Source organism: Clytia hemisphaerica, unplaced genomic scaffold (assembly GCF_902728285.1).
Source record: "Clytia hemisphaerica strain Z4C2 unplaced genomic scaffold, Clytia hemisphaerica genome assembly, whole genome shotgun sequence".
Classification (NCBI taxonomy): domain Eukaryota; kingdom Metazoa; phylum Cnidaria; class Hydrozoa; order Leptothecata; family Clytiidae; genus Clytia; species Clytia hemisphaerica.
The window spans coordinates 273,096-285,447 of NW_027103781.1; the positions used below are offsets into that span (position 1 = coordinate 273,096).

At 35.7% G+C, this 12,352-nt stretch overlaps 1 protein-coding gene across 1 annotated transcript in view; it reads right to left on the reverse strand.

The window, feature by feature from the left end:
* LOC136806211 (putative leucine-rich repeat-containing protein DDB_G0290503) overlaps positions 1-12,352 on the reverse strand; it is a 42,578-nt gene that overhangs the window by 28,977 nt on the left and 1,249 nt on the right. Inside the window, exons 4-13 of the mRNA XM_067062773.1 lie at positions 10,808-10,940; positions 10,311-10,358; positions 9,608-9,679; positions 8,621-8,662; positions 8,138-8,173; positions 7,903-7,974; positions 4,841-5,048; positions 2,873-2,941; positions 1,572-2,465; positions 446-514 (exon numbers count right to left, since the gene is read on the reverse strand). Coding sequence (XP_066918874.1) covers positions 446-514; positions 1,572-2,465; positions 2,873-2,941; positions 4,841-5,048; positions 7,903-7,974; positions 8,138-8,173; positions 8,621-8,662; positions 9,608-9,679; positions 10,311-10,358; positions 10,808-10,861 — 1,564 coding nt within the window. The 5' untranslated portion in view covers positions 10,862-10,940. The remainder of the gene's footprint in view (positions 1-445; positions 515-1,571; positions 2,466-2,872; positions 2,942-4,840; positions 5,049-7,902; positions 7,975-8,137; positions 8,174-8,620; positions 8,663-9,607; positions 9,680-10,310; positions 10,359-10,807; positions 10,941-12,352) is intronic.

Consider the following 12,352-nt stretch of genomic DNA (forward strand, 5'->3'; position numbering starts at 1 on the left):
AATGGTTAGCATAAAAATGCCATGAATCAAGTTTAAAATTTTGGAAAGATTGATAAATATAGCCTTGAAGCTGCTTAAAAACATTAAGCTATGTTGAAATATTAGCTTGGTTTAAGAAGATTTGCTTATGTTATTGTTTAAACTGGTCTTGCACGAGATCACCTTGAGGTCAGCGAAGTTCCCTCCAGCAAAATTTCCAAAATTCATGGTCCCGCCCCCTCTTTATTTTCCCTCCATCAAATTTCAAATTTCTCATTCTCCCCCCCCCCCACACCTCAACTCAAAATCACTATGTAATTAGAGCAATTCAAACATCCTAGCCCTATACTATACTAAATGTTTAGAACGGCTATATTCAGGTTCTTTTATAATCTAAATAATACACCCATTGGTCTAAGTAAAGAATTTAAAGAAAGAATAACATTGACTGAACAAATTTGAGTACCTGATTGGAGGTTTATGTGATCTTTGCGTAATTTTTCAAGCTCTCCATTCTGTCGCTCATAATCCATTACTGTGAAAAAAAAAAACACAAAAAAAGGTTTAGTCCCTTCTTAAAAAATCAATAGCATACCGTAGTGAATCTAAAAATAGACATTAATTTTTCTGTTTGACCGAAATCAATCAATCAATTTATCAATCAATCAATCAATCCCATCACCCTTTGCACGCAAATTACACTCAATTACAAAGAAAAAGTAATAACTTTCACAACTTTTGAATTAAGACAAAAAGGATTATGGGATTGAATTTTGGCCAAATGAGAGAAGTAATAATCATGACTTGCATAACGAAGCGCTATTCTTGAAGCTTCAACGTTTTATATAAATAATAAACCTTATGGCTAATTCCAATCAGGGGATTCGGAATTACAAATAACTAATGGAATTTTTTCTACCATCGATTCACCGATAACAAGTGAATCAAGAAAAATTAGATTCCCAGAGTAAAGAAAAGTCGCAACGGGTAAAATTCAATGCTATCAAAAGGGAAAACAAAAGAAAATGGGCTATTCAAGAAAACAAAATTTGATTCCCAGAGTGCGTTTGGAGGTTGATCAATGAAAAAATCTCTGAAGTTTGGCAATATTCAAAGGGTACCTCAAAAACTAGGCGAAAAATCCAGGTGCTTATCTAAATTTCAACAGAAATCCAGGAGTTCCACCTTTCAGAAGTGACCTCCACGACGGAGAGGCAAAAAAAACAACTTTATGCAGCCAACTCTCTCTCTACCACGAATCTCTATTATCCGAATCTTTCAGTAATTCAAAGTAAAATATTGGTCCTTTCAACTGGAAAGTGGTTTAAGTTATTCTCTGTTATTCGAATTTTTCTCTAATTCATGATAATGCACCATTGCAATGTCTTCCACGGACTTAACAGCTGATTGGTTGAAAGTGACGTATTGATTGATTTTACGTCACATATAACCAATCATCTATTGGGTCCGTGATGTAATGTCAGAAGACATTACAGTGGTACATATCATGATTTCGAATAAAATTTCTGGGCCCTAGAAGATCTAATTTGAGAGAGAGAGAACTATACTTGAGAGGAAATGTCTATTCAAACCTTGCTGGTCCATCGCTAAAGCATCTCTATCCTTGCTAATACGGTCCAGTTCAATCTGCAGGCATGCTTTATCCTCTTTGTGTTGTTCAATCTCAGCCAACAAGGATTCCAGCTTTGAATCGTGATCTTTGACATTCTCCGTGATCTGAGCTACCTGCTCCAGAGCTGCGGACGCGTCTTTTTCCAGTTTCTCGTTTTTCGTTATCAACTGTTGATTGTTTTCCTGGAGCTCTGCAATTTGTACATTACTGAGCGCTTGATCGGCTAAGTTTTTGCTTTGCTCTGACACCGCTTGCTCCATTTGAGCAGCTAAGAGTTCTTGTTTTTCATACTCTAGTTGATTTTTATCAGTACGTAGTGTTTGAATAAGTTCTCTATTTAAGTCAAGTTCCTCTTCCAGAGCAGATATTTTTTGCTCCCATTGCTGTGTAGAGGTTTGTTGTTGTTCCTGAGTAGATTGCTGTGTCTTGTAATCGTTCAAATCGTTTTCAACAACTATTAATCTCTCCTGGAGGTCCGATTTCTCCGTCATAACTTGTTCATTAGTTTTTGATAAGTTAGCAAACTCTAATCTCAAAGATTCGAGTTGTTGACTTAAAGTTTGATTCTTTTCTTTTTCTTGTTCCAAAAAGTTCGACAACACAGTTTGCCACTCTTCATTCTCTGTTTGGTCTTTCAAGCTCATTATTTTCTCCTCTTTTAGCCGTAGCTCTTGGTGTAACGCCTCAATTTCAGCGGCTTTTTGAGAGTTTGACGTCTCGTCCGTCTTACAAGTATCTCTCAGTCGTTCACACTCTACATTCCGGTCGCGTAGTTGGTTTTTTAGTTTCTCAGCTTCCATCTCTTTCTCGCGAAGCCATTCTTCAGCTTGGCTGAGATCTTTGACAGTAGTCGCTGAATAAAAACAAAAAACATTGATACATCTTGTGTCACAAAACCAAAAAAGAGAAATTCGTGATCCCGGAAGGAATAAATACACTGTACTGGATTTTTCGAGATTTAAAGACGATAGAATTTGTTTTTTCCACCAATCATAAAAAAAAGTTTTTCCGACCAGTATTTCACCGGAAAATCTTTTGTCGAAAAATCTTTGGCATTGCCATTTTGCATCTATGTGTAAAATAACCGTACATCCTGTGCTTAAGTCCAGGAGTTGCCATAAAGCCATTATGGTAATAACCAGGAGGGCACATCGCTATACATTGTAAAATAATAGAAAAAAAACTAATGACCAAACTTCGAAAAATCTGGTAACGAGCAAAGGAACAGTAACGGGTTAATGAATCTACAGTATCGGATACCTTTATATTCTTCAAATTCTTCTTTTAACAAATTATACTCGTTCCTTTCGAATGAACACTCCATTGCATCTGAAGAAGAGAATAAAAGTACAACAATGATAAAAAAAAGAATGACGTACTGATTTTTTTGACTTGATGTTATCTAAAATCGAGCAAGCTTCGTTTCATAATGCTTCATTTTCCACTGGTTTTTTTTAATAACCATTTTCGGGTCAGCGCTGGGGTTGCTTTAGCCGGGTTGCTTAGCATTCTAGCTTGCTTTGACCACACCTAATATTATACCATATTTATGCTTATTGAGCCAAGGGCTTTTAAGTCTCCCATGGTTAAATTATTTAACAAGCCTTTACTTACTGAATGAAAAAAATTGGCTCATTTCGCCCCCCCCCTCAGCCTTAGCAACTCATTTTTTAAATGCAACGTACAAAAATTTGAGAACATTCTAAGAACATTCTTAGGCTTTGGAGACTTAAAAACATGCATTTTCTTATGAAATTACATCAAAATGCTCAAAAAATGCTGAAAATAAGAACATTTTAAGAACATTTTTAGGCTTCAAATCCAAAAAACTAAGAACATCCGAAGGCTTCGAAAATTTTTGACGTTCTTATAAAAAAAAAACGTGTATTACAGGAGCGGATACAGGAATTTTTATCACTGTGTGAAAATTTCGGTTTACCCCGATTTTCCAATATAATCCTAATTTTTGAATCCGATTGTTAAAGGAAAACTCTACCCCATCGCTACATGCCACACACATGTATATAATATCTTTGATTCACTCTACTTATAAGAGCACAGGATCATAGTTTCAAAAACTCCTCACGTTAGTTTATGTTCTTCTGTAAAAAACTTTAGATTACACTCAGAAAGAGAGAAAACTTCGTGATTTGTTTACATGAAAATCGCGATAGTGTGAAAGGTATGAAAAAGTGTTTTCACACAGTCTGGAGGAATGAAAATCCGTGAAAAGTATGCAAAACTATGTAATTGTCCTCACGAAATTCTGCCAAATTAATCTCCACCGTTAAGGTTTGATAACAAGATGAATGCGACTCATTCAGAGAACTTATTACGATGGAGAGTCTCTCTCACACAAACAAAAAGCTTCTTTGACGTCATTTTGAACACAGAAGTTGAAACGTATCAACAGATGTACTAGTCTACACAATAGACAGATCGGTCCACGCTTTTAGGCCTTACTCTTGGTCTATAGGCACTGCTATAGGCGGCCACTAGTGACACCCACCGGGAATTGCTTATTAATAGGTTTAAACATAATAGACAACATTCACAAAAGATGTTTATCAATAGAGATTTTAAATAAAAGAATGTTTAAAACACAGCTGATTGGCTTAGGTTTCGAAACTCTCTATTGTTTCATTAAAACCTCAGTGTGCATGCGATTTATCTGGAGAATTTCAATATTCAAAACAAGAGCAGTGCTCATAGCCCGAAGAGTAGGAGTTTTACGCTCGAAACGAAGGAAGATTATATGACGTAGCCTACAGATGTACCTTTTGAACATTGTGTACAGAAATCATTTAAGTCTTTCTTTGAAAGAATAAAATATTTTTTCTACAAGAAAAAAGTTATAGAAAACAATTTTAGTGTTTTTATTTTTTTGAATCTCAAGAAAATTGAGTGTGTGAATTCACCACGTTAACATACCCTGTATCCGCCCCTGATAATATTAGGAATTGAAACATTATTATGCACCAAGTTAATTTCCACGAATAAGTTTTCGCGAGATTCATTTTTGCGTTTTCGAGGCCAATTTTCGAAATTTAATTTACGCGAAATTTATCTAAAACGCTAATTCCCAAAAACAAATCCAGAAAATGTCGTAATTCTTTAAGCTCGCGAAATTTAATTCGATTAAAGTAAGACTTGAGTCTATTTTTGGCTGAAATACCTAAACACTACAATAAGTGCACAACACACTCGCACACAAATTGCGATACAAACCTGACTTAACAAATACGTCTGACAATCGATCTTTTGAAACAACAGGTGATAAAGTCTTGTTACGAAAGTTGGCCAGCTTTTTCTTTTTGGACACCATAGGACTATCATTATCCGATTCATGGATGGTAATTAATCGATTGCCTTGAAATGCTTTTTGAAGTGAGCCTGGGCACCAGGTCTGGCGACGTTTATATTTCTCCGTGGTAGACTATTGTAAAAACAAAAATGAATGCGATCGTTCAACGAAATTTTAAATGGGAAGTCTGCAATCTATGGTGGACTGAAAAACACTTCGAAAAATACTTCACTAATACACGTATTCAAGTAATGTTACATTTGTCACGATTGATGACATGTGGCTTTCCCTATCTATTTCGTGCTATAAAAGCGTAACAAGCGACGACTTACACATTTCATACTACACTCCCACGACTATTTGAAACATAACCTCACTTTATTATGAATGCGTGTCATATTATCATACTAAACTTACACATCACCCTCTACCATGATAACACAATACAAAGTGAGTATACAATGTACCCCTCAGGCAATGGCAATTGCAGTAATTTCGGTAATCACGGTAATCACACCCTTACGCCACAATCCAGATGCACTCGCATATGCAGAGACAAATGTCCCTGCAGACGAGTTACAAGATTATAAAAAACTAGACGGTAAAATAGTTTACGGTCTGGATATCCAGGCTAATATTATAGCTGATAAATATCGTTAACGATAATATCCGGAGCAAAATGAACAGACTGAACCGAAGTGAATATCCTTTGCAACATAGAAACTGACAATCAGATAGGATAACTTACATATCCATTGAAAATTACATGGCCAGCCGGAATCCGGCTACTGTAATTTGAAACGCAGGTTCAGGTTTCAGGTTACAGGTTAAAACGGAATAATTGCCAGACTAGATATAATACACGTTTTTTTTTATAAGGAACCTTAACTTTGCTCTGAGCCTGGAGTTCCTTATTTTTACAGAAAATTAATTTCAGCCTCAAAGTTCCTTGTCGAGTTCCTTATTTACGCATAGCTGCTAAGTTTGGATAACCATCTCTTACTGTTACTTAAAACTTGTTTTCTTATTCTCAGCCTGAGCAGTTCCTTAACAATTCCTTATTTTTTGGACCATTTTCAGCCTCGAGTTCCTTATAAACTTGTTCTTTATATGAAAAAAAAACGTTTATTTCGACTTGAAGTTTGCAGACCAGATAAATTGAAGCGACAAATATAAATTTTGCAAGCGAAGTACATAAGAGAACCGAAAAAAATAGAGGAAAAAATTATAAGAAAAATTTGGCAAGATATTGGAAAAATAAAATGATAAACGCCTGTAGCAAATAAAATATTCCTATCACTAAGCCGCTGCATTTACCATTCCACTTCCACTTTTCAAAGAAAAATCCACGACCACGCACGACACAACCGTGCAAACATGAAATTCAACTTGAATGAATTGCTAATCTAATAAGTCCATTGTTTTTTCTTCACGAAACTAAAGGTAAAATACACGTTTTTTTTTATAAGGAACCTTAACTTTGCTCTGAGCCTGAAGTTCCTTATTTTTACAGAGAATTTCAGTCTCAAAGTTCCTTATCGAGTTCCTTACTACATAGGAGATTTTGAACTTTTTGCCCCTTGAAAGATCAAAATTTGGTCAAATTAGTCCCAATTAGGTACATTATTTTCAAATCCACTTATCCTCAGCCTGAACAGTTCCTTAACAATTCCTTATTTTTTGAACCATTTTCAGCCTGAAGCTCCTTATAAACGTGTTCCTTATAAAAAAAAAAACGTGTAGCAATTTTTAGCACATTGGCACGCATAAACAAATTAGCTCCAATTAGCGAAATAGCTATAGTTTTCACACTTCGGCACGCGTAAACATTAAAGAAATAGCTAGCTTTAATAATCAAGTTGATGGCTCACATGGCTATTTCATTTTCATATTCAAAAGTTATGTAATTAGATTATGTAATCTTTTCTCGCTATAAGTTTTGAATAGAAACAGAAACAAGAAAACAAAACGCACCGTCAGTAAAATTAATAATTTTAAGTCAGTAAATTGAACGCGTTTCAAAATAAAAACAGACATTTTACTTTGCATGATAATTCAATGACTACTAAACAATTATAGAATAATTTATATATTGTAGAAACCGCACACGTCGGGATATTTTATTTTTGAAATTTCCATAAAAAAGATTTAACCTGTAACCTGAAACCTGAACCTGCGTTTCGAACTAGCCGGCCGGAATTCCATCAAAAACCATCAGAAACCATAAGCCAAGCCGTGTTGTACTTGATCTGAAGAGGTTTGGTACCATGTTTGAAGAAATGCATGCATGAATTTGTGTAAAACAAGGAACGATAATTTGTTATGAAGCTTCCAAGAAAAAAAAGCTCTGTAAATTAAAGGACTCTAACCGCAGAAATGGCTTTTGGGGGCGCTATCAGGGCGATATGTTGTGGCGTAAGGGTGTGATTACCGTGATTACCGAAATTACTGCAACTACCATTACCTGAGGGGTACATTGTATACATTGTCTTATTGTGGCGTTATAAAGGGCGATATGTTGTGGCGTAAGGGTGTAATTACCGTGATTACCGAAATTACTGCAATTACAATTGCCTGAGGGGTACATTGTATACTCACTTTGTGTGTGTTGTGTTATCATGGTAGAGGGTGATGTGTAAGTTTAGTATGATAGTATGACACGCATTCATAATAAAGAGGTTATGTTTCAAATAGTCATGGAAGTGTAGTATGAAATGTTTAAGTCGTCGCTTGTTACGCTTTTATAGCACGAAGTAGATAGGGAAAGCCACATGTCATTCGTGACAAATGTAACATTACTTGAATACGTGTATTAGTGAAGTATTTTTCGAAGTGTTTTTCAGTCCACCATAGATTGTAAAATTGCCTTTTAAATCAAGTTGAACCTTGCAGCGTGAATATAAAAAGTTCTTTTAAAAGAACTGTACTGTAAAAAAATCATTTAAAAAATATTTTTGATGTTTCTTTCTCTCAATAATATCCCTACTTCTTGTATGACCGTATTTCTTCCATGCACGACTTGTCGTAATAATTCTTGGATCCTTTCTTCTTGTGCTTCCTGAAGATCATTAAAATTCAAAATTTGTTCTATTTCATTATTTCTATGATTTCTAAATGTAGCAAATTTTACCTTTTACCAAGGCGGGCCTTTAAAACACGCCCAGTATCCAAATAACTCCACGTTGTGACAGTAATAAATGTAAAAAAGCAAACATTCTTACTATTTTTTTACGGAACATCTGTTTTTCAGCAATTATCTAAAAGAAAAAGGAATGACGAAGAACTGAAACAACATCGAAACCGTACAACCGTACTTTTCCAAACAATGACGCACAAAATGAGAATTTGATTTATTGCACTTTGCAGAATGTAATTGACGATCAATTATACACATTGCACGCACTCTTCGAGGGTGCGCCAAATAAGAAATAATGAAGCATATCATGATTAGATTCAATATCAATTCAAAAAGACATAATTTCTCATTATTTACGTTCATATGATAAAATGTGAGTGTGTATAAGCATTTCTTAATCCTTTTATCATCAGAAATCGAATCCTTGATATGCGTAAGCCAAGATTACGTCATTTTTCATATCGGAAACACCCGAAAACCCCTGAGTGTTTATACTAGAATATCAAGAACTAGCAATATTGCAGGTTATGGGCAGGAAAAGAATTGAAAACAAAGAACTGAAGTCTACCTCCTGTTCCATAAGAAGATCACCATGTTGGACATCTTCCAACTGAAAAAAGTTAAAACAGTAACAAGATGAATTCTGACCAACGAAAAGAAGTTGATGAAATGGGTTATCGAGTTTCAGCAAATCAATTACATTGAACTATTCCAGAAATAGTCTGCATCCCCTATGTTGAGGAGGTGTAACGTCCAGGATGGTCTCCAGACTAAATAAAATAAAAAATCCAGGGTGGTCTAGTTTTTTGAATGATAAAATCCAGGGTGGTCAGTAAAATCGGGTTGAAAATCCAGGGTGGTCCAAAAAAATGGGAGAAAGAAATCCAAGGGGGTCCTAAAAAATTGGAAAAAAATCCAGGGGGTCACCTTTTAAAAAAAGATCTCCTCAACATATATAGGGTACAAATTTTTTCTGGAATAGCCCATTTCACTGGCGTCGAGACAAAAGGTCTAATACCAATTTGAGACTAGTTTGCTTTTCTAACTTAAAATTGTAAGATTAATCTTTTCTCGCAGTGGAGAAGGAATCTATCTACAAGTAAAAAGGGCCAATTCTAAAATTGTAAGTTAGCAAAGTAAAAGAAAATTAGCTTTCCCTGAGACACTTATTTTGAGATTGGATCTTTTGCCTCGACGACAGCGATTTTCCACTTGCTTTCGGGATTATATTGGTTAGCTAGCTACTAATCTTTCAGGGGCCCATAGTGGCCCAGCGATATAGTACTATGCTTACAGAAAGGAAACGAAGAAGCCACTCGAATCATTGCAAAGTCACGCATAAATACAGCGCAGCGCGGGTTTCACACGAGCGCCAGACGAAAAGTAAAATTTACATTGAGATTTCAAGATTCTGAAAAATGTAACCATCATAATATTCAGTCCGAAATAAAAATTGGGATTTACATTTTTAAGCCTAGTATAGAAAGTATTTAAAACTATCAAATTCAAAGATTCGAAAATTTTGTAAGAAAAATATATATATAAAAAGGAAAACCTCTTTGATCTTATTTTTCAGGTCTCTGATTTCCATCATTTGTTTTTTCATTTGAGAATTCCCTTCGAATACCTGAATCATATGAGAGAATCAAAATTATTATTTCACTTTGAATACCTGAATAGTGAAGGCATTAAGACCACGTTCACACGCTACGTTCCACTCCGAAACGAAACGGTTCCGAAACACTGTGTTAACGTCAAAATTGAAAACGTCAAAAAAGAAGACATTACAAAGCAAAACAGATCGAAACGGTTTCACCCCACTATTTTCATCGGAACGGAACTGCTCCGTTTTCTTGCTCCTAAACGTTCCGGAACCAATATGAACACACTCGATCTATAACGAAAACCATACCGGAGCGAAACGGAACAGTAACGTGTGAACATGGTCTAAGATAGTAAGTAAGTACCGAACATACATGGATTATTGTGTAAAATTTTACATTAGAGATGACATTTAGTAGGGGGTAGCCAACCTTTAGGATCTGTAGCATCTTGCATGAGACGCAACCACGTGTGAATGGTTTGAAAGTAGATAGAATTTTGAGACGTTTGCCTTTGCTACGGATCCTAAAGGTTGCCCTTCTCCTAATAAGAATATCATTACGTAATTTTGTTTCTTTCACCCTTCTCACAGCAACAATGTTTTGGAATAAAATGATAATTGAAGAAGTACCTTTAACGGTGATTTGGAAACTTACCTCGTTGACTGTAGGTTTATTTTGTACATTTTTCGCACGAGCAGCAAACTATGACAAAAACGATCAGAAATTTTTAAACATCTTTACCTCCTAAATCTTTGGTACAGGTTACTCAACACCATAAGTATTTTTTCAAGAAAGTGGGACTCGTAAATAAAACTTTGAACTAGAGAGGTGTGAAAAAAAACTTTGTTCGAAAAGTAATTGTATTTATTGTCTACATCATAGGCAAGCAAATTACACAAATTACAAACTATACTTAAAGGTTTTGTTTTTAAATCAGAGTGATATCGTTTGCTTACTCGTCAATTCTAATTCACAAGCTTTTTCACATTGAAATAAACGCGAATGTGGAGTAAGATTGGTCAGAAAGAGGAAAAGAAAAACATTTTTTTGCTTATAAAGCATAATAACAATAGGCAGACACTGTCCTGATATGAAATATCTGCCTGATATGAAACGGGAACACTTATGTAAAAATAAAACCTTTAACAAACCTTTAGAGTTTGTACAGTTTCTTCGTAAACAACAGGAGATACACAGCAAATCATGGCCGTCCTTGCGTTACCACCCAATGAGTTTTGTAGAAGTCTTGTCAATTTAGAATCTCTGTAGGGAACGTGATCTGGCCTGAAAAAGGAAATGCAAGTGTAAAAATACTTGAGATTTACATTTCAAGACCAACGGCAAGCCAAATTCTAGAAAGGCAGGGCTGCGTCCGCCAGGGACCAAACAGGGCACTTTTCTGCTTTTTTCATGAAATAAGGCTGTTTTTACCATTATTTTTCATAATTCAAGAGGGGCAGCGTCAGATAAACCGGACACTAAAAAAGCACAGATCTCTAAAGCCCGAAGGGCTAGATTTGCGGCTTTTATCGAAAAGTGAAGCCTAGGTTTGGAAGGATTTCCTACCAAAGTCACGTGACTAAAATATGCAATTTCACCGGTTTGAGAGATGTGAAATAGTGTTTGCCGCCTACTTTTTTAGATCTCGCGCTCCGAAAACAATTAAAATGCTAGATCCTATCCATCGGGACAAAATTTAAAAAGTCAAATTTTTGCTTCACTTTTTTTTGCTGGAGAAAGCTTAAAGTTGCCTATCTAGCCCTTCGGGCTTTACAGATATCTGTGTAAAAAAGGCATGAAAAATGGTCTGAACGGTGGCCCAAATATACCCCGAACATTTTCAGGCTAAAATAGCAAAATATTATTTTGGCTTGAACATCAATGTTCGAGCCATGTTTGGACCACACAATTCTGGATTTCCCCTTCGAAAACCTGACCCATAGTGTCCTCCTGGGTTGGTTCCCCCCACTAAAAATCCAATTTTTTCTCCATTCCCCCCTCTTTTCTTTCCCCCACCATATTTCAAAATTTTTCGGTTCCCCCCTCTTTTTTGAATTTCCCCAGCTATTTGAAGATTTTGCGGTTCCCCCATATGGTTAACATAAAAATGCCTTAAATCAAATTTGAAATTTTGGGAAAGCTTAAAAATATAGCCTTGAAAGTGCTGGGAAAATGAAATTGTATTGAAAAGTTGGTTTATTTAAAAAGATTTGCTGATTTTATTACTTAAACAGGTTTTGCAATAAGATAACCTTGAGATCAGTGAAGTTCCCCCAGTTAAAATTTCCTAAATTTATGGTTTTCCCCCCTCTTTATTTCCCCCCAGCAAATTTCAAATTTTTCATTTTCTCCCATACTTTAAAAATAGGGCCAAAATCAGAATCCCCCCCCCCTTTAAAGGGGGGGGGGACACTATGCTGACCCAATCATTCCCCAAACATGGGCAGGCCAGTTAGTCATGTCCGGGAATATTTCAAGTTCATAGTGACCAATTGATTCACTTCTCATTGAATTTTGCTAAGACTTTGAGAGAAACGCCGTTTTTTAAATACACCTGTGTTTAAAGAGTGTAAGGAGACTAGGGTCTAGTTTATAGAAACGAATGGCGTCAAAATGCCTTATAGGCACTGACCTTTATATATCCCTGGACAAAGCTATATCCACCATCTTTGATCGAAGTTTTTTCGAAAGTTGGT